The sequence below is a fragment of the Clupea harengus genome, chromosome 8 (assembly GCF_900700415.2).
Source record: "Clupea harengus chromosome 8, Ch_v2.0.2, whole genome shotgun sequence".
NCBI lineage: Eukaryota > Metazoa > Chordata > Actinopteri > Clupeiformes > Clupeidae > Clupea > Clupea harengus.
Genome location: NC_045159.1, coordinates 2,983,450 through 3,006,592, shown reverse-complemented (window position 1 = coordinate 3,006,592; position 23,143 = coordinate 2,983,450). Strand labels below are relative to the sequence as shown.

The 23,143-nt window shown below is 40.2% G+C and overlaps 4 protein-coding genes across 6 annotated transcripts; 2 read left to right on the top strand and 2 right to left on the bottom strand.

Annotated features, from left to right (window-relative positions):
- Positions 1–571: 571 nt before the first annotated feature.
- On the top strand, positions 572–9,595 carry castor2 (cytosolic arginine sensor for mTORC1 subunit 2). Its single transcript, XM_012821995.3, has 9 exons — positions 572–994; positions 3,825–3,895; positions 5,099–5,292; positions 6,851–6,983; positions 7,943–8,066; positions 8,306–8,416; positions 8,585–8,667; positions 8,868–8,962; positions 9,246–9,595. Exons 1-9 carry the CDS (start codon positions 882–884, stop codon positions 9,309–9,311), a joined length of 990 nt encoding a protein of 329 aa, XP_012677449.1. The 5' UTR covers positions 572–881; the 3' UTR covers positions 9,312–9,595.
- Positions 9,596–11,266: 1,671 nt separating this feature from the next.
- On the bottom strand, positions 11,267–15,995 carry rcc1l (RCC1 like). Of its 2 annotated transcripts, none has more exons than XM_012821994.3 (12): positions 15,739–15,995; positions 15,063–15,356; positions 14,818–14,947; positions 14,581–14,709; positions 14,336–14,402; positions 13,917–13,968; positions 13,702–13,786; positions 13,364–13,545; positions 13,179–13,266; positions 12,750–12,923; positions 12,561–12,646; positions 11,267–12,274 (listed from the first exon to the last, which is right to left on the bottom strand). In XM_012821994.3, exons 2-12 carry the CDS (start codon positions 15,342–15,344, stop codon positions 12,197–12,199), a joined length of 1,353 nt encoding a protein of 450 aa, XP_012677448.1. In that variant the 5' UTR covers positions 15,345–15,356; positions 15,739–15,995; the 3' UTR covers positions 11,267–12,196. The 2 variants fall into 2 exon arrangements, with proteins under 2 accessions (XP_012677448.1, XP_031427379.1); XM_031571519.2 differs by lacking the exon at positions 15,739–15,995 and adding an exon at positions 15,466–15,696.
- A 130-nt stretch (positions 15,996–16,125) lies between these two features.
- Positions 16,126–19,784, bottom strand: ncf1 (neutrophil cytosolic factor 1). The gene is made up of 11 exons (XM_012821997.3): positions 19,665–19,784; positions 19,426–19,506; positions 19,195–19,270; positions 18,202–18,367; positions 18,033–18,091; positions 17,750–17,872; positions 17,471–17,578; positions 17,248–17,365; positions 17,021–17,134; positions 16,666–16,841; positions 16,126–16,568 (listed from the first exon to the last, which is right to left on the bottom strand). The coding sequence occupies exons 1-11, from the start codon at positions 19,734–19,736 to the stop codon at positions 16,426–16,428; spliced, it is 1,236 nt and encodes a 411-aa protein (XP_012677451.2). The 5' UTR covers positions 19,737–19,784; the 3' UTR covers positions 16,126–16,425.
- Positions 19,785–21,702: 1,918 nt separating this feature from the next.
- alkbh4 (alkB homolog 4, lysine demthylase) lies at positions 21,703–23,097 on the top strand. Of its 2 annotated transcripts, none has more exons than XM_012821996.2 (3): positions 21,703–21,904; positions 22,026–22,217; positions 22,365–23,097. In XM_012821996.2, the coding sequence occupies exons 1-3, from the start codon at positions 21,788–21,790 to the stop codon at positions 22,881–22,883; spliced, it is 828 nt and encodes a 275-aa protein (XP_012677450.1). In that variant the 5' UTR covers positions 21,703–21,787; the 3' UTR covers positions 22,884–23,097. The 2 variants fall into 2 exon arrangements, with proteins under 2 accessions (XP_012677450.1, XP_031427378.1); XM_031571518.2 differs by having other exon boundaries at positions 21,764–21,904; positions 22,060–22,217.
- Positions 23,098–23,143: the final 46 nt, after the last annotated feature.

The following is a 23,143-nucleotide window of genomic DNA, read 5'->3' as shown; positions in this document are numbered from 1 at the left end:
TTTGTATTTCGCAGAATACATTTTGATGTTTTTTATCTGGATATTAAAGTAATTTGACATGTATTTCAAAGAATATATCTTCAGACAGCCAACATAATTGTTTTGTTTAGAGGGGCGCACCCAACTGTTATATTTCCCTTCACCAAATTTGACTTTACTGAATTTGACTGACTTACTGATTTTACTTTGAAATTTCATTTTGTTGATTGGGCCCTCACTATTAGTTGTGGCTTTGATTTAATTGCACGTCCAAAAGGACAACTCTGTGTCTCCACGGAGTTTCTTATCAGGTTTATTATCTTTCCTGGGCCTAGCTGTCATTGTGTGTACCAACTACAATTGTGTGATTAAATCAGACGAATGGTAGGTTATTTGTTATACAGATAAGCGTGAAACACAATCAGCGTGACCTGGTAAATTAGCTATCTTGAATGTACAAAATAAGTAAGGGCAAGTTTTTTGTTTGGAAAGGGTATTTTAGTCAGCTTGAATGACATCATAACTCAATTAAACTACAAGTCCCAACAAACACGAAGGTCCGCCCACTAGTATGAGTGGCAAGTTGTTTGTTTCACTGTTACCAGCTGCTGGACCGTTCCAATCTCTGTCGGAGTGGAAACACGGGGGCCGACAGAACTCTCTTTTCTCCCTTCCCGTTTACCTCATTGTGCTTTTTCATTTCACCCTGCTTTTCTCCGTCTCCCTTTCCTTTAGTGGGTAACTTTTCCTTTGCACTGCCTTTCTATCTACGTTTCAGGGTTTTCCTAGCTTCGCTTATTCGAGCACCATTATTTATTTATTTATTTATTTATTCATTCATTTTAAAATAGGACAATACATTTATATATTGTACATGTTCCACAAATGAGAAGACGCAAAAGATGGAGTTGCACATTTTAGAACATAGCTTGAAAGTAGCCAGTATAGCTAAAGAGGGCATCCAGATTTGCACCCACGGATTAATCAAACTCGCCTTCCTGCCCTCTAAAACAAGGTAAGTAGCGTTATCTGTGTTAACAATGCAAAATGCAAGTATATAGGAAAATATAATGTATTCTAAATTGTGTATTTGATGACATGATTATGAACTACTGAAGGGTCGTGTTGGAACTATGCTTTCTTGCTACGTAACGCCTTAAGCAATGTAGTTTTTATTTGGAATGTAATTGTTTTTATCTCATTTAGGCCTACTTAAAGCAAGATCTTCGTGACATCTAAACTCTAAGAGTAGGCTGAAACTGCACATTTGTGTGTCTGTAGTTCGTACAATGTCTGACTCGTTTGGCATTTCTTTCGACGAGAAAGGGGTGTGTGTGTTTTTATGCCTGTCGGGTTGTTTTTCTCATAGCTGTAAAATTACATGGTGGTGGTTGCTTTAAATTGAAGTTGAACCGGCTGCGTGAGACGTTACGCAGTCCGTGATGTCGACTCTCAAACTCGATGTTGCAGCGATAAACGAAATAGCTTCTGCCTTACAAATGCATGTTTAGCGTATGATTTACCGTTGTAGTACAAAGATTAACGAGTCCTTTTGCTTATTCTAGGTGGTTGACTTTGTTAATCGTTTGAAGACTACATACGTAAAGGCATTAGTCCCGCGAGATATGCACTGTCAAAGTTATCCATAAAGCAGCCTAGCTCAGGCCTACTGACTGTGTTTTGATAATTCTTTAGTTTTTGTTAACTCATCTGTCAGACGTGCAGTCTACAATGAAAACCCTTTCTTGTCTTATTCGATTAAAACCAGCGTTTATAACAAAAATAGCCTACATTTTTCCCTTCATCATTAATGATTGTACTTTGTTGCCTGTGCTACTTTGTGTAGGCCATGATTACAGTTTGCAGCTAGTGGCTACATGTCAAGAAGGCAACCATCATTTACATAGCAAAACCTTTGCAGTTTGCAGTAAAACCTTTGCAGTTTTTAGGGTGTCCATGAGGTCGCCCCCCCCGTTCTGTTATTATTGACATGTAAGGTGGCCACAGAATTTACTAGAAGAAGCTTTGTCACTACTTATGAAAGAAACAGGCACACTGATGAGCAGTATTTTCTGTAATGAGGATCTGTTTTTTTATGGTCAGAAACCACGTTCAACTGTCATATTGAGTCCAGTGAAATAAGCTGTGTCAGTTTAAACTATACTACGCCCAACTGACCCATGTTGCTTATTGTAATGCATGGTGATGGTGCTATTCTGTTGACTGTAGCGGTTGATGTAAGTAACAAAGAGATTTAGCTGTGTGCAAACCCATCATCAGTATTCGGTGGCTGTTCATTGATTAAGCTTGATAAGTCACTTGGAATCACAAACTGTTAATTGTAGATTGCATATTTACTGTAAGGTTGTAGATTGGCTATAAATGATGCCGCTGATTGTATGTTTAAATGTGAAAATCCTCACATTACAGAAGGGTTGTTGATGTGCGTTGTTAGATCCCACTGACTTTGTGTCCAGAAGCCAGCTTTTATTTATTTCCGTAGAAATATGCTTGAATAAACAACAGTTTTGTTATGTTTGATCACACCACAGTAGCTTTTGCCGTCACCCCCATACAATTAACTTCCTCTCTGTTCAGATCACATTGCCTCACATTAACTTATTTAGTGTTTCTGTGTGAAGGGTCTCATATTCCTGTAGAATGTGAACAACGGCTGTAAACAGAACAGAGGGGGAGGTGTCATGAACATTGCTTGCTGTTCAAAATGTTGATGGCCACTTTAGTTTTTTTTTTTACAGTGGCTCGCAGTCAATCTGCCTGTGTGGTGCTTCACGGTCAGCTAAGCAGAAGACCATACGATAATAATTGAGCGGGGTGTTTGTGAAATTTCATAACTTTTCATGAAATTCTGTTGAAAGTAAAATCAGCTGGCTACAAGTTGGCTCTAGGCCATCATCAACATCATTTCAGTAAAAAATGATTAGGAGCCGATTTAAAATGGGTGACGAGGATGAAAGCATCGAGTGAGTCACAGCAAGTGCAATATTCACAAAGAGGAGCCTTTGTAGTCTCAGCCCTCTGCTGAGGTACTCTATTTTTACTACAGTCTCATACGAAAAATCCCCAAAACATTTCAAACCCTTGGAAGAAGTAAAACCTTGATTGCCAAGTTGTTTTTTTTCCTCGGTCTCCTGTGCAGCACCGATCATTCATCATTAAATGGAAACATGCGGCTGTACAGATACAGATACTGGTCCAGTAACTTAAGGACAGTTCAGCTTTTACGATCAGCATGAGAGTCGGCAGCAGCTGCTGGGCATCTCTGCTGGGATGCATTCAGGCGTGTTTGTATAGGTGGACCCAGAGGGAGTGTTTGCAAAAACATCTCCACTTCTGCCATGTCAACATTTACATGCTGATCAGATGACCTAGACCAGTGTAGAGAGATCTAGCTGAGATATGGAGGAGTCTAGGTCAGTCTTATTGTTTTAAGGATATGTAGGCATACTCAAATGATTTCAGATGAAGAATGCCTTAAATGACAATGCTGTATTGTGTTTTTGTGTGCTCTCCTTTAATGACATCGGCGTATTCACAAAACGGCTTGTGTTGATTGCCCTGTCAGTGCATCATTGGTGGAAGGGGATACGATTGAGCTATCTGACCTCCTCTGTTGTGTCTGCCACAAGGCGAGGGCATCAAAGCCTTCTGTGCTGTGTGTCTCCCGATCATGATCCAATATTCTGTTAGCCGCGTTTTTGGCAGAAAGGTCTCAGCTCTGATCTATAATAAAATACTGTAATTATAGATGACTGGGTGGCACCCTTTCAAGTGTTGAATTAATGTATGTCATACTCATTTGAATTCCTCTCTTCCTTCTACAGGTGTAAATTTTTTAGTCTTACAGAAACTCCAGAGGATTATACCATAATTGTTGATGAAGAGGGCTTCAAAGGTGGGTTTTCTGACAAAACATTGCACACACACACACACACACACACACACACACAAAGAGAAACAATATCCAAATCAGTTGAAAGGGACACATTTACATAAAAAACAATCAATTCTAATTCCAAATACCAAAATTATGATTATATTTATAAAGTATGCCTAAAAACAAAATAACTAATTAGACAGGTGATGATTATTGAAACGGAGTAAAAGAGAGTAAAGGAAGTAAATTGTATACAATTCCTTACAGTTTTTTTGCATCTTGATTTGACCATATATTGCCACATCAGGTCTCCCTTTTCCATTATAGGTTAACGGAGGGCAAGCTATCAGTGGTTTAGTTTTGTGGTTCAGTGAGTGAATCCATGTCATTACACACAGGTTGCCAGGGTGACCCTAATTGGTCACCATGGTTACACGAAACCTGGTGTTGTGAAATAGATGCAGGTCTAGAATGGTTGGTTGAAAGTTTGAATCAGATTTTTTTTTTTTGGATTGATGACCACCTTTCCACAGTAATGGAATCTGTTTAAGTGTAACTTCACCCACAGCTCTAACTCCATCCACTGCACACAAAAAATGATTTGTGTGATGTTTCAATCAGCAAATGAAAATGAGACTCACACTCACGGGCCGGGGCTGGGGGAGCTGGGCCACCCATTTCAGTACATACAGAAGTCCAAAACGGTCAACTCTACGTCAGCATCAGCCTTTAAAAATTCAGAATGATTTTAAACAGTAGATGGTGTGTTGACCAATTTCCAACCCATTTTGATGTGTTTCATCTCAGTACAGTCATTTAATTTACAGCTCAAAAAAATGTTTAAGTGTGCAGTACCTCTTTAATGCATTTTCCTTGTTATCTTAAGATGTCTACCTTGATGTCATATTTTCTGACAACATTCTGGAAGTGAAACAGCTTTTATGTACTGACAGCATTGGTCATGCCAAACATTTAAACCAAAGCATTTAACTAGTATCCAATCAACGTATTATATTAATGTAATATTTACTCTGTAATTATAAGAATGTTAATATAACATATTGAATAGACAGTATATATTTAGCTTCATCTTGATATAATGGGGATATTTGCAAGATAATTAGACTGTAGATATGTTAAACAATTACCTTGTTTACCATGAGTTATAAGGATGTAAAAGATGCGATATGCAACTCCACTGACATCTTCTCATTTTTTCAGAGCTACCACAGTCGGAGTACCTTAGTGTTGCAGAGGCTACATGGTTGGCTCTCAATGTGGTATCTGGAGGTGGCAGTGCCACTAGCTCTCAGCCAATTGGAGTGACTAAAATTGCCAAGTCAGTGATTGCCCCTTTGGCGGACCACAACATCTCTGTGTTCATGTTGTCTACCTATCAGACGGACTTCATACTGGTAAGTCTCACCCAGAACTTTTCTTTTGTTGTCATATATACTTGGTAAATGTATGATATATGTATGTTGGCTATGCTTATATATAAATATATCGGAGATCCTTACTGTAGAAATGTAAAAGTGCTAACGTCCAATTGTGCATCACATATTGTTTTAATTACAGGTTTTATATTAGTTTGGTAGATTTTAGTAGTCACTCTGGCAGTGAGTTGGAGTTTAAATGCAGATTAGATTATAAACCAAACTGTTTGGGAGGATAAATCTGTTATATTACTGGCCTGTTTGAAGGTATTTAAACTCATATGATTTATGTGGAAAGTGCTGATGAAGCTAGAGGCTAACTTCTGTTAGTGCCTGATGTTGCTGCTTCTGTGGATGGCTCCTGTTTGCAGTGTTCGTCACCCCAGCCATCATTTCTGCTAGAGGGTAGTCACTCTGCTGTTTTGTCTTTGAAAGGCACAAGTCGTTCAGAGTACCAGGGCCTGTTTATTAAAATAAAATGTCCAGCCGATGGTAATCTGGGGGATGGGGGTTGGGGTTAGTTATGTAAAGAGGATCAGCTCTGGATCAACTTCTTGCTGGAATTCGTGGTAACATTCATGACACTGTTCATGTTCCAGGCCAGCTGCTCCCAGCCAGGGAATAATCATAGGGCTTTAGAGAAGGAGAGGAAATGACCTGCCTCTCAGCACATCGGCCGGGCCGGCCCGGGCTGCAGGAGGCACACACACACACACACTCTGAGGCACTTTTATTCTCATCGTCATAGCGCTTATATAAATAGCGGGGTCTGGCCCGAATGCTGAGCACAAACATTAGGAATGGCCCTGAAAATAACTCCTCTTCAGCTGACTCAACCAGCCCAAAGGATCTTTTTCTTCATTTTTTTCCCACTCTGATTTGCTCCTTTTGCACACGTTGTCAAGGCAACAAAAAAATGAAAATTTTGTAGAGAGCAGTGAAGAGTCTACTGTCACATGTTCAAGTGTTGCCGCATCTGGGTATCATATGTGCACAGAGCTAGCTGTGTTCTCAAGTAAGCAGTAGTTGTCTAGATATGCGTTTATTTTACATTAATCTGGAATAAAAAAGCAGTTGTAATTGCTTTGGATCGTCTGCACTTAAATAAAGTATCACACACACACAAATGACGCACTAGGCATTTGACTGTGGCTGTAGTGTAGTAGTGTGTAATATGTTTCAGGAGGTTAGCTTTTACCTCACATTTTAATGTTCTTTTGAACCGGACAAGTTGCACCACAGGCTTTTACAGATAAAACAGTTTGAGCTGAAAGCACCATTTTTGTTGAAAATGTTCTGTCTTAGTGAAATAAGTTTCCCACTTAGCTTATCTGCACTTAGAGTTATACATTTATATCCAGTTAGAGTTAGTTTCCTGTGAGAGTAAGAAGGCAATGACCTACTATGAACCACTAATGTTACTTTTCTCCATCCTTAACAGACTAGCTAGCACTAAGGTTTTAATTGGATGCATGTAAATAAATTAACGCCTCTGCAGCTGTTGGTGCTAATTGTTGCTTTTGTGTTTTGTTCTTAGGTGCGGGAGAGAGATTTACCCATGGTCATGCACACTTTATCCTCTGAGTTCACCCTCCTACGGGTTGTGAATGGAGAGACGGTAGCCGCCAACAGCACAGGGGTCACAAATGGTTTTGTCAAGCCAAAACTTGGTGGGTGTCTCTGCATCGGAAAAAGCTAACTGGGCTAGCTAAGTTATGTCTTTATGTACAGCTTGTGTTTACAGGATTCATCTAATCTATCTCCACGACCTGAAATATTTAAGTAATTGAGCCCAGTATACTGTTGTAAAGCAGTATTTTGAACTTTGAACTTTGAATCTTTGTTGAGCATTCAGTCTTGAGCCGTTGAGTGTAGAACTTCTAAATACTACACCTGACCTTATGGTTGTCACCAGGGGTTAAACTGGTATTTGGATGGTTGTGGAACTCTTGACTGGGAAGGAGGTTGGGGGATGGGTAGTTTGAATATGCAGCTTAGCCGGGTACAGCTCCCAGAGTGGTGTGAAGGAAAACCTTTGACCAGACTAATTCCTTACACTACGTCTCAAATTATGAAGGCCTCATTTTATTTCCAGCAATTTCTTAACATTCTGTATCAAATGCTACTGGTTGTGGCCAGTTGAGAGATGCATTTGGGCAGACAGGCAGTGATAAAGGTGAAAAAAAATCCAGGCAACATGTAAATCCTTCCAGATGAATAGTGGTCAATCGGTTTTTTTCCCCAAGTGGCTGGCTGTCTGGTCCACTTTAACCCCTGGTTGTGCCACTAAACCTCTTTCCCACACATTCAGTCCAGGCTTCCTCTCTAAACCAAATAAAAAGCGTAGAATCTGCAACCAATCCAAATGTGACCGCTTAGTCAATTATATCAACATGTTCCTCTGTCTCAAAGCAGACTTGCAGTATGAGCTATTAGGGGCTCCAGGGAATATGCTCAGAGAGCGATGATCTGGATTTTAGTCAGGGCAAAACAAATTATTCAGATAACAGCCTAAGCATATTTGCAGAGATTACATTGTGCAGGAAAAACATTTTAAGTGCAGTGCATTGCATTTGCATTGCTGGGTTGATGCTGATTGACTAACTGTCAGTTTCACCTTTCTTTGCAGTCCCCCGGCCCATCATTCACCCCCTATCCAGCCCTAGTAACATGTTTTGCGTGACGAGCCTGGACCCTGACACACTGCCCTCTGTGGCCACCCTCCTCATGGACGTCATGTTTTACTCTAGCGGGTAAGGACCCTTGCGCCACCTCTTCTACTGTTTCACATAGGACAGCCACCAAAAATCCATCTGCTGGTTACATCAGCAGAGACTGGTGCTCTGACTGAGAGCCGTGGAAAGGGGAGGTTGAGAAAAATGTATCGGATGTTAATCTAACTTGAGTGCTTCCTTTGTGATGAGCCATCCAATAATTGGCCATGAGGGTGGTCTCTAATATAATGGGGGTTTTTTTTACTTGAAATTTCCAGAGTGAAAGAGTCAGGAGCATCTGGTGACGATTCTGGACACATCCGGTTCTTCTCGTTCTCGCTTATAGAGGGCTATATTTCTCTCGTCATGGATGAGCAGACTACTCGAAGGTGAATGAACTGGAAATGACCATTAGAGAGCCTGAGGTTATATGTAAAGATTGCATGTGACATGGTTATATTGTACCTCTTCACATTTACACATTGTGGTAATGAATTGTCTTTGTCAGACCTATGCTGAATCTATTACATGAATTGAACTTCCCTTTCTTCCCTCAGGTTTCCCAATAATGTCCTTTTTACCAGTGCTTCGGGAGAGCTTTGGAAAATGGTCCGCATCGGAGGTCAACCATTAGGATTTGGTGAGTAGGAATTCATTACTTGGAGGAAATATGATGGTTCTAAGAATGACCTTCAATTCTCATTGTGCAGTTGTTCTTTAGTTGAAGAATAAAAAAGCAAAATGGTAGTTACTTTGGCTTGGATTTTATAGAAATTGTATCACATAATATTTCCAATGGTTTCAAGTACATTCCCATGTCTTTCTGTGGCCATGTTTCAGATGAATGTGGTATAGTTGCGCAGATATCTGAACCTTTGGCTACCGCTGACATTCCAGCCTACTACATTAGTACCTTCAAGTTTGACCATGCCCTTGTAAGTAATACATCAGCCCTTCTACCTTTACATAGAACAAAGTTTTACCCAATGTTTTTCTAATGCTCTCTACACTTAAGTTTAAAGATTGTATGTCATAATGAATGTACTTGAGAGCTCTATAATTTTGGCACATATTATACGACATTATTAAAAAACATTTCATACAGTACCACCTAGTGTCACTCCATTATAAGCAAACAGATTAACAACTACAGTAATTCTTACTGGCTCTGCATGAGAATAGTACTTTCCCAACCTTCAACCACCTGATGTTTTACAGGTCCCAGAAGAGAACATCCAGAGTGTGATTGGAGCCTTGAGGACCAATGAGAGAGCGGGACACTGAAGGTCATGCAAATGGATGACAGTGTCTTGTCCTTTCTGTCATATTGATTTCTTATTATCTCAAACTCTTAAAAGTGCCAAGAGCTTACCAGTGGTCTGCTGTGGGTGGGGTAGGGTGGGGAGAGGGATCAGAGCAAATAAACCTTGGAAGGGTTTTTTTTTTTTTTTTTTTTGTTCTGGGAGGGTAATGGTGGGCGTAGCGTGTTTGGCTGTAGTTCCGCAATCAGCAGTGAGCCCTCCCTGTTCTGCTTACAGTTACTGTGCCAATATCCACTCCACTCGGCCATCCCACTGCCTGCCTAAACAGTATCCACTCCTGTATGGACCCGAGGTAGGGTGACTGCAGTGTGCTCCGTGCGCTCCCTCATTTGATCCACTCCTGCTCCTCTCATGCCACTTTACCATGGTAACCAGTCCTGCTGAGATGCAGACCTGTGTATTTTTTTCTTTGACACACCAACTCGCGAGACACTGCAAAGAGACCTCCCTTACTCCCCCCTTCTCCAACTCTTATGCAGGGCGCTGTGGGCCCTTGACTGCCTTTGCCGATTGGTGTTCCTTTTAGTCTGGGTCATTTCTATTCCACCATCACTGTATTTTCACCGCTGCTCTTCCCTCTATAACCGCGATGTATTAGTAATTGGTCCTCCACAGGGATGGATGGGCACAGAATGTACACCACAATTACTGAGATTCCATTTTGTTTTTCCTTTTGATTTCTCTCTCTCAGTGCCAAGACACTTTAGACTTAAACAGACACCTTGTCTAAAGCTCAACATTTCTGAGTGCAATTGAAGGCAGTGCTTCTGAGGTGCTGGCAGTGACATGAGGATTTGAGTAGCTCAGAAACATGGTATTTGTGTTGTCACCATGTGTAGAATAAGCTTCTGTTGTTCTGTTCACGAGACATGATCATTTGCGTGGGAAGGGGAGGGTCTGAAAGGGGAGGGGGGAGGGGGCAAGGCAGCAAGCCTGAAGTTCACATTTCCTTGCCAATTAGCAATGTTGAGATTTAACTTTGTGTTTTTGTATTCAGGTACAATCAGTTTCTGTCTGCATTGCTTCTGGTAAAAAAAAAATTTGAGTGAGAATTATTTTAACATGGCTTACTTTTAGTGCTTTTTTTAACTGCTGTTAGAATGATGATGCTTTTTATTTCACTAATCTTCTGTTCCATTTATGACTTACATAAAGAGTGCAATGTACTGTACAAACTGGTTTACTCACCTTCTTAGCTTTAGGAAAAATGTGCCACACCATGTTTCGCCTCTTGCCAGTCCTTACCACAACTGTTGAACTTTTGAAAGCTAGTGATACTAGCAAAGAAGAGCGGAGGTGGTGACTGATTGTTTGTTGAATGTTAGTTTCAGTCAAGTGTCATTGACACTGGCGTTAGTTTAGGCCTTCAAGCCCCACTGGTCTGCACTTTATTGAAAGGTCTGTCTGAGAGACCTTACTGTTCTGATGTGAAAAATGGGGGAAATTGCCCTTGAAGGAATCCCAAGAAGGTGTTATGTCTGTTGGTCTTAAGCATAGCGGGGTTTTGTTTTTACACAGGCTTTCCTCTTCTGTTAGCTTGGATTAGCAGAAACCATGTATTTGTTAGTATTTATCAATGTTAACTTTAAAAGGGTGACATTTCTGACAATTAAAATTCTGAAAAAAAAAAATCTTTCAGCCTGTAGTGTGTTTGGCTTAGAAGGCCTATTGTTTTGTGTACTAGTTTTCTTTTGGTTGTAATCTGATGCTATTTCCTGCTTAAGTGGAATTTCTAATACTGATCCTGGGGACTCAGCAAATATACAAGACTACCTACTGGCTCAGAATGTGTCCGCCTCAGATCTAGATATACCTTAGTTAGTGTTCTACCGTTTCAACTAGAACTAGTGATTCTGTTACCTGTCTTTTGACTTTCATATAAACTCTGGATAAAGCCCCATTGGTCTAGGGGGTTCATTTAATCTTTCAGAATTTATTTCAAAATGTTCACAATGATCACTCAGTTTCAGTAGCCTAACATTTTCATTTGTGTTCTGTTTTTCAAAAGACTGCATCTTGCTTTATGGACATAAAACAATCTGACTTTGGTCTGCAGAAAGACTTTGGTACAAATAAAGCATGTACTCTTTTCTGAAGGACTTTGCCATTTACATGTTTGATGCAACAGAAAGATATTTAATGTCCCAAAGATGATAGAGAACATATCCAACTCCCATCTATCATTAAGATCCATAGATTTAGGATAAAAAAACAAGCCATCACCATAGACATCTATCTAGACCAGAGGGAACCATACTCTACAACTCAGTCAAGTAGTGACACTTATGGCTTTTGAGTAGAGACAGACATGATTACAAACATGGTTATGCATTATCTTAATTGTAACATTTAAATCTCATCACAGAGCTAACAAACCCAAATTGGCACAGACAAACCAACATTTGGTATTCATCACTTTCAATTGATCACTAAACACCGTGTGAACTATTTTAAGGTGACAAATTCTAAAACAGACATGTTTTCCACATTATTTAATTGTACATACTATATGCAGATGGCGGTCATGGGAGCATTTGTTGAACTGCCCAAACAATGTTGGGAAAATAGTCATTGTCTGTGCAAAAGAAACCTTATTGTAGGATAAGATGGTCCTCTTTGAAACATTTGTAGACTTTCTGGTAGTAGATCCACGATCACATCACAGAACAAGGTCTAACCAACATGCTGCTGACTTGTGCTGTACACGCTCCTGAAGGACGGATATCAGAATGGAAGCCACGTTGAGTGGGATGGTGTCCCTCTCAGTCAGATTCCAGGCAGGCATGGTGAACAGAAGCTGACAAGAAAGCAAGATGGATCTCTGCAGAAGTCTCCATGTTTTCTCCCTCAGATCAGAGACTTTACCATGGCCACCATGTGGTCGACACCGCATGCCACATCCACCACATGCCCTGGTACCGTCACCTGAAAGGCAACAGTTTCTACTTAATTTAATAAAACCTTCATTGTTAGATGTTGTTAGTTAATTTGAAACCAGATTTAGTTTTTCAGAACATTCTCTCAAACAGCAATAATTCACTTGGTAAAAAACAGTAAGAAAACAATGTTCCCCAACATTGCTATGAATTAATTTACATTTCTCAGGGGCTACTTTTAAGCGCACCTTCAGAAATTGGATCAATATTGTAAAGGCAGTGTAATGTCTTTCACACCACAGAGCCACACCTTTGACTGAAAGCCCAATACTTACATGCCATGGGAAATACTGATCGTCTGGCCTTCCAATACCCAAACATCCTCTGACATTCTTTCCCCATACATAAAGTTCGCCAAGGCCTGCAGAAAAACAACAAAACATACACGTAACTCTGCATATGAAGATAAAGCCATCATAAATCATCAACACCATTCACAAAAGTAATTGAGTGCCGACACATACTTGTGATCGCAGCGAAATAATTCAGTCCGCAATGGATGCGTGTGACCTTCACATCAGGTTTAAACTCTGATCGGCCAAAGAGAGTTGGTGGAAGCTTCTCGGGGGTTGAGGATTCTGACAGATTGGGACCCTTTCCAAGTATACCGAAACCCCATACAAACACCTCGCCTTGGTCTGCAATGACAAAACCCCTATTTTAGGCACTTGACAGCAAGTTGCAAATCACAACAAAGGTGCTGAAAGCTAGTCTCTGAGCGGGTCTATAAGGTCAGCAAGATAATAACAATGTCTTTGAAAGAGCACACAGCACTGTTTAAATACACATAAGTATGTGCACGTACCCCCTCTACCACTTGGTTTGTCATGTAAACACTGAGTGAAGAAAGCCTTTTGTGCACCATTACAAAAGAGAGCAAACAGACCCCTTACCATTTAGTATGGCCACCTGTGTTCCGCCACATGCTGCCTGTTGCACTTTGCCTACACCCTCCAGAGGAAGCTGCCTTGGGGAGCTTAGCTGTGAGTAAAAAACCACCAGCACACATATGCTGCTAAGAACAGGGTTGTTGTTTACCAATAATATCTTCACAAAAAGTCCTGTAATGAAGCTTCACCTGTGTGCCCTCCGTGACAGAGGCCAGCTGCAGGTATTCAGAGTTACCCCAACCAAAGACCTGTCCGTCTGCAGACACGGCCAGGCTGCAGTCTCCATAAGAGGTCACCTGCTGGACCTTCACCCCTGCCAGGTCTCCCATGACCATAACAGGACAAGAAACTTTGTTGTAGTGGCCAAGTCCTGTTGACAAGAATCTCTATTTAGTGAAGGAAGCATGTAATGAAACCCTGCCAAGGATGTGTGCGCGTGTGTGTGTGTGTGTGTGTGTGTGTGTGTGCGCGTGTGTGTGTGTGCGCGTGTGTGTGTGTGTGTATAAAGAGGTTCATCTGTAGCTACCTGTCTGTCCATCAGCTCCCCACCCACATGCATATACTGTTCCCATCTCTGACAGGAAAAGGCTGTGGTCCTGCCCACAGGCCACCTACAGCAGAAACATGGCAGGAACCACTTTAGTGATGCAAAAGAGGTCCACATGCAAGTACAGGAGAGAAGCAACAATACAGAAAGTCATGAAATAAAAAACACTTATAAGCAGCCACGGCAGCACTGACCTGGATGATTTTGCTGTCAAAGCCCTCAATCTGGTGCACAGTGTGACTGCCACTGTAAGAAAGAGGGACTGAGTGTCAGTTAAAGCTGTGGGCCATGCAAGACCAGAAATGAGTGGATAAACAACTGTATGTACAGTACCAGTCAAAAGTTTGGACACACCTTTCAAGTGTTTTCTTTACTTTTATTATTTTCTGCATCGTAGATTTATACTGAAGACATTTAAACTACGAAAGAACACATACGGAATGATGTACTAAACAAAAAAAGTGTTATCTACCATCTAGAAAATAAAAAAAGTAAAGAAAAAACGTCTCAAAAAATGAGAAGGTGTGTCCAAACTTTTGACTGGTACTGTATTTCTAAATTTCAATCTCAGTTTATTAATGTAACAACATCAGGTAAAATGGTAAGATTATACCTGTAGACTTCATCTTCAACTGTCTTCCTGCCACACTGTCCATATGCATTATTTCCCATGCTGAATACTACAGTGGTAAAAAGAATCAATGAGGAAGGAAAGGTCAATTAGAAAAGGATCCTACTGACCATGTTGATGACTGATGAGCAGGACTGTTACCCCACTGTCAACACTTCAAACCATAAATGTGTGTTCATTGGATAATCTTGTCTGAAGATATTGCTTGCATGCATGTCATTCCTCACCTCCCTCTGAATCGGTGAGCACTAAAGAGTGAGCGCGGCCACACGATACTTGGACCACTCGTGTCTGTTGGGGCTTAGCAAGCGGTAAAGCCACAGGTGAAGGCTCCAGCACGTAGTCATAGCTTTTATCTGTGAAGTAATGAAACACCAATGACAATAGATGGATTCACCTCTTAATCATCTCTTAGAACTACTGCATATGGTATGTGTGTTGCTGCATAAGAGTTCTGTTCTTACGTTTGTCATGTTGAGTACGCTGATACCCTAGCTGAGAGTCTTTGTTCAGCCCCATACCCCACAGCTTTATGACATCTGATGTGGAGGATGCAAGTAAAGTGAAGCCATACCCACAAGCTGCTGAGGAAATCTGCCCAAACCAAGGACACATTTGTTTACATTACAATATGAGTCAAGCCCTTTAAAACACATTTCTAGCTAAAACGATGCAATTAAGAGGAAGTTAATGGAGGAAGGTGGCCTACCTTCTCTGTTGTATCTAAACGGTAAGGTGTCAGTTGATACTTTCGGGGCTTTTTCCTGCCACTGTCAGGGACGACAAAACTGGGGATACCCAAAGCTCCCGTGTAGCTAAATCCCCAGACAAAAACTTTGTCATTGGGTTTTTTGTTTTGGCTAACGTACTGGAAAATAGGATTGTCGTTCTTCGTCTCCCTTCTCTTTGGTACACTGCTAGGTGTGGCGTAACCTCGGCAGTTCAGAGGAAACCTCTGCCGAACAGACAGACGAATGCACACCAGTGCCATCGCCTCAATGTCCTGCGGAGTGGAGAATATGAATAACTAGAGACTTTATAATAAGAGGAGTTATGTTACAGGGCATACATATACATAGTTATTATTTCTGCATTAATAGAATACAACATACGTCAACGGGATCAGCGTCTTTCAGGTTGCCCCTTCTAAATTATGTAACCAGCAATGTCGTTAATTTATTTATCAGTGTCATTGAGACGCATTATTACGGCGTTTAAGGCAAGCATGACCCCTAGTCAGTTGTATTAGCCACAAGGCTTAACTGAAATACGTATGCAAATGACATTTAAAGATAATCGCTGCATGTCCAATGCCAATATGGAAGTTGGGCAGCTAATGTCTCTGAACAAACTAACGGTAACCCTAGTAATGTAAGACTACTCACAAGTTGTGCTGAGAAATATGCTCTCAAAGAAAGTGTGGAACACAGAAGTGGTGTCTACTTAAATACAACTATATTTGACTGAATATTCCAGCAAACGTCTGTGAATTTGGCGATTTTAATATCACTAGATGTAAACATCTCTGTGCCATGTTCATCAAGGAGGCAGCCATGACAGTGTCCTCGTGATACAATTTAAACTATGACCTTTCTAAAACGATGCCAATTGGAACCTCTAGGAGGCATCACAGATATCAGACGTGTGTATAGAGTGAGACAAAGGCCAAAGAGACGAAAACAAGTCAGTGTGCATGTCTGTGCGAATTACATTTGTATGAGATATTTTTGTCATATTTAAAGTAGCAACAAGTACCAGCCATTAACAACATGTTGTGATGTCAACATCAAAGTGAGCATTTATTTCAAGTAATGTCTGAAGTTGAAGTGAACAAAGGTTTGTAAATAGCTTATCAAGACACACAAAACCAAGCAGCGCAATACACTTTTTTGTGAGGCAGAAAACAAGCTTTCACAAAGCTAGACAAATATCGGAACACCTATGTGTAGGCTAGGCTACCAATATTATCTCCTTTTGTATGCAAGTTTAATACATTGTTATACAGTGAAGATAGTTGTATGTTGGGTATACAAAAGTGACACAGAATGTGCAGTGAGAGTGCCAAATCCAGTTCAGCTTGGCGTGCGGATGCTCATCTTCTTGCGAGTGTTCTCAGTGCAGCGCTCCATGATGAGTTGTGCACTGGGCCGTGGTGGGATGACGGGAGTCTTCTTCTGCTCATCATCGCCTGATGGTCTCAGCGTGGGGATGTTATCTACAAGTATACCCACAATCCTAATTATAATATTACCTTACTGAAAAGTAATGTGTTATTTCTAGAAAACTGTTTTTGGAACTGCTATAAACTATACCTCTGTGAGCCTCTCGCTCGAGCAGAAGGGACTTTGTCGAGCTCCTGCGCGTGCGGAGCTGAGGTGAGTTGTTCCCCCGCGGTTTTATGTACCGACGACTATTCTTGCGGTAAGTGTCTTGGCTGATCTTTTGGCGTCCGTTTGTATGAATGCTGTTAATGTTGCGAATAGTTGATCTGCACACATAGTTATATAGCTTATCTGGATGACAACGTGTTATATGTATCGGTATTGTGCATGTGTGTTGAAGAGTAGGCCTACAAATAATATCAAGAAACTGCCAGGCACAATGGAACAGAATCTGCCAGGCACAATGGAACAAAATGTATGAAATGGAAGTTTGACCAATAGCTACCTCCTGGGTGGTGGTGTCTTCCTCTGAACCACACTTTTTTCAGCTTCAGTTTCCTTCTCCCCCTCGATTTTATGTAAGAACATAGATGGGTAATATCCTGTCTCCCTCCCTTTCCTGCCCAAGTAAAATTGAATGGGTTAAACAAACATTACACAAACAGCAGAGAAATGACAAAATGTTCTCTGTGAAACACTTCCCTGAAAATGCAAAGATATATAAATTATTACCTGACCACCCACCACCCATCCAGAAGTTTGTGGATCACATCAATTATCTCCCCAGACTCAAGAGTGAGCTCATCTTCCTCTGCACCCTTGTATGCTTTGGTAGTTATGTAGAGCTCACCTGTAGGACAGAAGCATTTATAATCACTGTCACTGTGAGTTAATTAATAAAACATAATTTCCATGTATTCAGTCCTAATTCAGTTTTGTTTTAATGCAAACACACCTGCATAGTTAGGGGCTTGCTCCTCAGACTCATCTGGACCATCGAGGGGCTCCAGATAGGAGGCTGGTACCCAGCCACGGGTGGCCTCGCAGTTACAGAACCACCAACCTACAGATGGAAAATGTTATGAGATGAGACAAGCTTCTTGTTTCATGCTTCATGTCATAAACATTCTTATTGTATGCATAACTTGGTTAATCCCAAAGACATCTAACTCTAATCCTAGGGCATGAAGTGTTCTGACAGAGCTGAAAGTTTTACAGAAAAAAAAACACGTACCATTAGGACATTTCTCTACTATGTCCACCAAGTCTCCTGCCTTCAGGTTGAGTTCATATTTGGAACTTTTGTTGAAGTCTGCAGTCACCCGGTAGCTGTCAAGCATAATTGGGCCAGTAATTTCTAAAGAGAGGATAAGTAACATTTAGATGACACCATAGCAGTGAGGGCTGGGAATTGTTTAAAAGCTGTTTATATACTAAAAATAGTATATCATAGTATATACAGTGTATAAAAGTTGTATATAATAACTGTTGGCTAAAATTACATAAAAAGACTATACCAGAGGTGTTGCTTCTTTGCCGACCCTTGGACAATACATAGGTTTCGTTTCTTTTGAACCTGAAAAAAGTAATGAACAGTTTGGGATCCATGGAGGAGAATCTGACTGCAGTCTCAATGGATAACTCAGTTTTTATTTCTGTGTCAATTGAACTGAAAGATATACACACGGGTGAGGTGCAGGGGGAGTCTCATCTTCTGGTCTGACTTCGAAGAAATCTCGCACTAGCTGACACTGCGACATTTTTCTTGGAAGGTTGATGAGAGCAGTGCAGTATTCGGCCAGGGTGCCCTGTCTTGTTTCGGTTGCCTTCAGGTTGTCCAACCACTTTGGTGCTGTATATTGTGAATAAATGAACATTAAACATAACTAGTCAATGTCTTAACAGTGTATGAGCACATGGAAGTGTTCTTTGAATGTGATGCCCTGTTATGTGGTTAAAGCGAAACGTGTGGTCTGTGTTTTCAAGGTAGGTACCACTTCTCTTTTTGTCACAGTTGAGTACACATTTTCGTAATGGTCTTGCGCAAAACAGAAAGTCCAACAAAAAGTACCCTTTTCCTTTTCTGATAATCTCAATACATCATTTGAGTTTGAATGCTTTAAGGGAACTGAAAGTGCCAGATGTGGGAAAAATCCCAGGTTTGCACCCCAATAGTTCTGTTCAATATCAACATTTGGTGAGCAATTGTAGGAAACCACTCAACAGAAAGTTCATATTTTGGTGAACGCATTAACTGTATATTTTTTAGTAAACTATGTTATCTGAAATGTTGTGTTATTTCACTTTCATTTGTCAAAGATATGATTAGATACTAGCCAGACAACAGGTGCTTCCTGTATGATAGAAAAAAACAGAACTACAGAATTCTTCACTTGATTCCTGTTCTTGTTCAATGTATTCAGTCAATACAATATACAATAATACAATTGTGAAGTTGTGGTCATGAGCAGATAAATAGTGTGGTCATGAGCGGATTAATAGTGATAATGGATGCACAGAAAAATTAAATAAAAAACAACTACAAATAAAATGACAGGCCATAACATTTTAACCACATTCACCTTGATGGACTTAAGAAAGAAAGTCAAAAGAACATTTGTGTGCAGCATATAATACTCTTCAGATTATTTCATTACTGATTTACTTCAAAATTATTACCTGGTAATGATGGTATTATCCTATCCTTTGCATCAATATCACCTGCTTCAATAGGAAACATCTCTTTAAGAGCTTTCTGAAACCAAAGAAAAGGACATTGGTAAGCATTTACTTCCTTCTAATTGTTTTGTGTGTAAAATTGTTTATTGATGTTATATCACTATTAAGTTATACACTATTGTTCTGTTTTTTAAGAATGATATATTGTAAAATGTATTTTACTGCGCTTACATGGAATTCGTGCATCTCTGGATACCTTCTATAGATCAGTTTTTCAGACTGATCACTCCACTTTACTAAGAGCATGTAAACCTGTATAACATGCATAAAAATGAACACAATACATGATATAGTGTTAAAAAAATTCAACGAGAAACATGCTAAACATGTACATTACATTACATATTGTCCAAATAGATAAGTCATGTATGTAATAAAATAATTAGTTAAACAACAAGTTAACAACTTACATAGTGCTGACTGGGAAAAAATCTTTTCTCAAAACCCAGAACTTCCACATGGCGTATGTAGAATTGCTCCATGCTGTTGCCTACTACAAAAGTGATGTGCCTCAAGAAATAAAAATGCACAGGAATTCAACGGACAAAGGTTTTATAATATGAGGGCGTGACCTTAAAATGTCATGCCTTCCACAAGTGAAGCTTGCTCATTTATATCCACCTCCACTACTTCCTCAAACATTAACAAACAATCACTTTCAGCTGAAAGTGGGAGCAGACAGAGAGCAGTTCACGTATGACGATAGGTTGACAGGTCTTATGCTGTGTCTTATGCAACTATCTGAGAATTTCTTCAGTTGCTGTACTGTTTACATGTTGTAACGAATCATTATTTTTACATAGATGCTGCTCACAACATTCCACATTAATATCAAACATGTGCAAGTAATTGGGTTGCCGCCTAAGTCCCTGTGTATACACAAATCTGATGTTTGAAGTTACATTTTATTTAATTAATAAGTATATGCACAATTCCAAAACAAATGTCTAGTTGATCATCAGGGAACTGCCTGTGAAAAACTCTCCAGTAAGGTTTGTATGTCACTCTGTTTAACACAAATTCGCTTAAAGAGGCGTTCATAAGGCACAAAAGACCATGACATGTCTAGACAACACCATGAACTACCCTTCACAGAGGCACAGACATATGTTTCACATTTGTGTATTTTCCCAGGGGTAACGTAACATGAACAGAAATGTAAACCATGTCATGCTCCATATTTTCGATGGATTGTGATATGTACTGTATGCACACGTGATCATTTATGAGCACACAATAAGATTCACTACGCTCAAGGCAGGTCCTCGTGAATCAAAATAGTGTTATATTTGGGACTTTGGAGGCTCTTTAAATTCCTTAATAACTAATAAAAGGCTATGGATATGTAACTAGAAGTTAGGAGTCTCATCTCAGATTTGTACACTTTGATGATTTTGTAGCACCATCGTAATCAAATATGGATAAAACACCACTCACAGATTTAATGTCAAATTAGTCATTCACTTCAGCAACCCTATTTAGAGGAAAGTCTGTCTATGCTCCGACAGAACTTCCTCTATTCTTACTTGACCCCAGAGTTCTGTCTTGGGGTTTATCAGGGTTTCCCCATAACATATTGAAATTTGCAAAGAGGAACTCATAGACACACAGACAAACCAACATTCACCTCCCACGACCTCCAACCAGGAAGTATAGTTTTATAACTATATTTGACCAGGCCTGCCTTGTTTATTATATTATTGGCAAGTAACCGTATAATAAGCGGGATAATGTATTGTCCGTCGGTCAAATCCCTTCAGGACGAAATAACACCCCTCCGCTGCGCGTCGGGGTGTTGTTCGCCCCGTCGGGATTTATTTTTGGATAATGACCTCCGGACAATACATTATCCCTTACTTATTATTCTACAGTCAGTGTGTTTTGTTTGATTCTTGCTTGGGTGCAACTAGCATGTGGAAGGGTTGACCTAGGCCTATTTGTCCATCTATTGTTTTAATTGTGATGTATTGCAAGATTGTATTGGGACATCCCATTTTTCCCCCTCTGATGTTCTCATGTATGGTGCCATGGTAACTTGACAAATATGCCTGTCAGTGTCTTATGAAAAGCATGTGATGCCAGGGAAAAGCGTGACTCCGATATTATTACTGTTGTGATCTGATCTGATTGGTTCAGTTTTCATATTTTAATGGGGCAGGATAAAGGAGACACATGGCCACTTATTTGTCTGTGTTCTTCTATAATGCATTTAATCTCCTATTTTAGTAAAGTAATTTCAATTACCAATGTGTATGAATTGTGCTATCCTATATAAATAAACTTGTCTTGCCTCGCCTTGCCTTATTTATTTATACTACTCCCTCTGTTGATCTTGCATTAAAAGGTTGATAATCATGTTGAAGAAAAACTGTATTTGATAGCGTCAATAAGTACCTTACACGCGCTCACTGAATTGTCAGAGCGGCTTCTCTCGTGACATTTTCATAAACGGAACTAATGGTAACGTTCAGTTGTTCCTGCCAGGAAGATTGTAGCGTTGCTGAACGGCTACTCTTCAAACATCAAATGGCAAATGGCTTCACTGGGATTCAGGGGTGCCTCTGTATGTGGTTGCAAAGGCATAAGGACATGTCTAACCTGTGAGAAGGCAGTTGGTAAACTTGGTTTGACTGCGAATGAAATTGCAAAGGTACATTTGTTTTACGTGGCACACATCATGACAGTGATAACTAGCTAGCAAACTTAGATATCGTTAGCCAGCAGCGTTCTTGTAAAATTACCGTAACCTTTATTTCCATGTCTTTATTCAGGGTTCACAAGAATTTACATATAATCCCTTATCAGGACAGGCCATTAGATGTGTGAATGGGGTTCAAGAATCATTTCCCTTCCCTGGAGTGTTTTTACGGGAAAACTTCGTTACTGAGGAGGAGGAGAGGGATCTGGTGTCTAAAATGGATGAAGACATTTGGAGAGAATCACAGTCAGGAAGGACGAAACAGGTTGGTGGTTTGATTATGCTTACTGAAATATCTATAGCATTCAACACTTTTTCATGACCGGTTTTAGGAGCACATACCAACTTGCTATCATAGCCATTTTTGTTTGCTATGTGTTCTTAACTCTGTTTCAACGTTTTAATTCCTCAGGATTTTGGTCCCAAAGTGAACTTCAAAAAGAGGCGTGTACGTGTTGGAGGCTTTTGTGGCCTTCCTTCGATAAGTCAAAAACTGGTGGTCCGAATGAATCAAGAACCCCTGCTTAATGCATTTCAACCAGTGGAGCAATGTAATCTGGACTATAATCCTCAGAGAGGGTCATCTATTGATCCTCACCTTGATGACAGCTGGCTATGGGGAGAACGACTAGTTACCATCAACTTACTCTCAGATACCATTCTGACAATGAGCCTGGATGAAGGATGCGGACAGTTTGATCAAAGGGATGTGAGTGTTTATGTTCATCTCTCCCGTAGGTCCTTGGTTGTGCTCTATGGTGAAGCAAGACATCAATGGAAACATGCAATCCACAGAAGGGACATTCACAATCGCAGAGTGTGTAGCACATTTAGGGAGCTTTCTGCGGAGTTCCTACCAGGCGGAGAACAGGCGGACACAGGCTCACAACTTTTGGACATTGCCTCAACCTTCCATGGTGTTCCCCTGTGATGATTTATTTAATCATTATACTCTGGATGCGATTCTAGTGTAGGCTTAATATCAAGGTAGTCAACGGGTACTCTGCTGCTTTTTTAATCACAATTGATGGGAAACTTTACTGAAGGCCTTGTTGCCCTGTAGATTGTTATAATAATCACCAAAGATCACATCAATTATACATCTGCCTTATAATTGTTGTATAATAAAAAAATATTCTAAAGTGTAGTATTGTTGGTGTGTACTGGTATTAAACTACTTTGTGTTTTTTG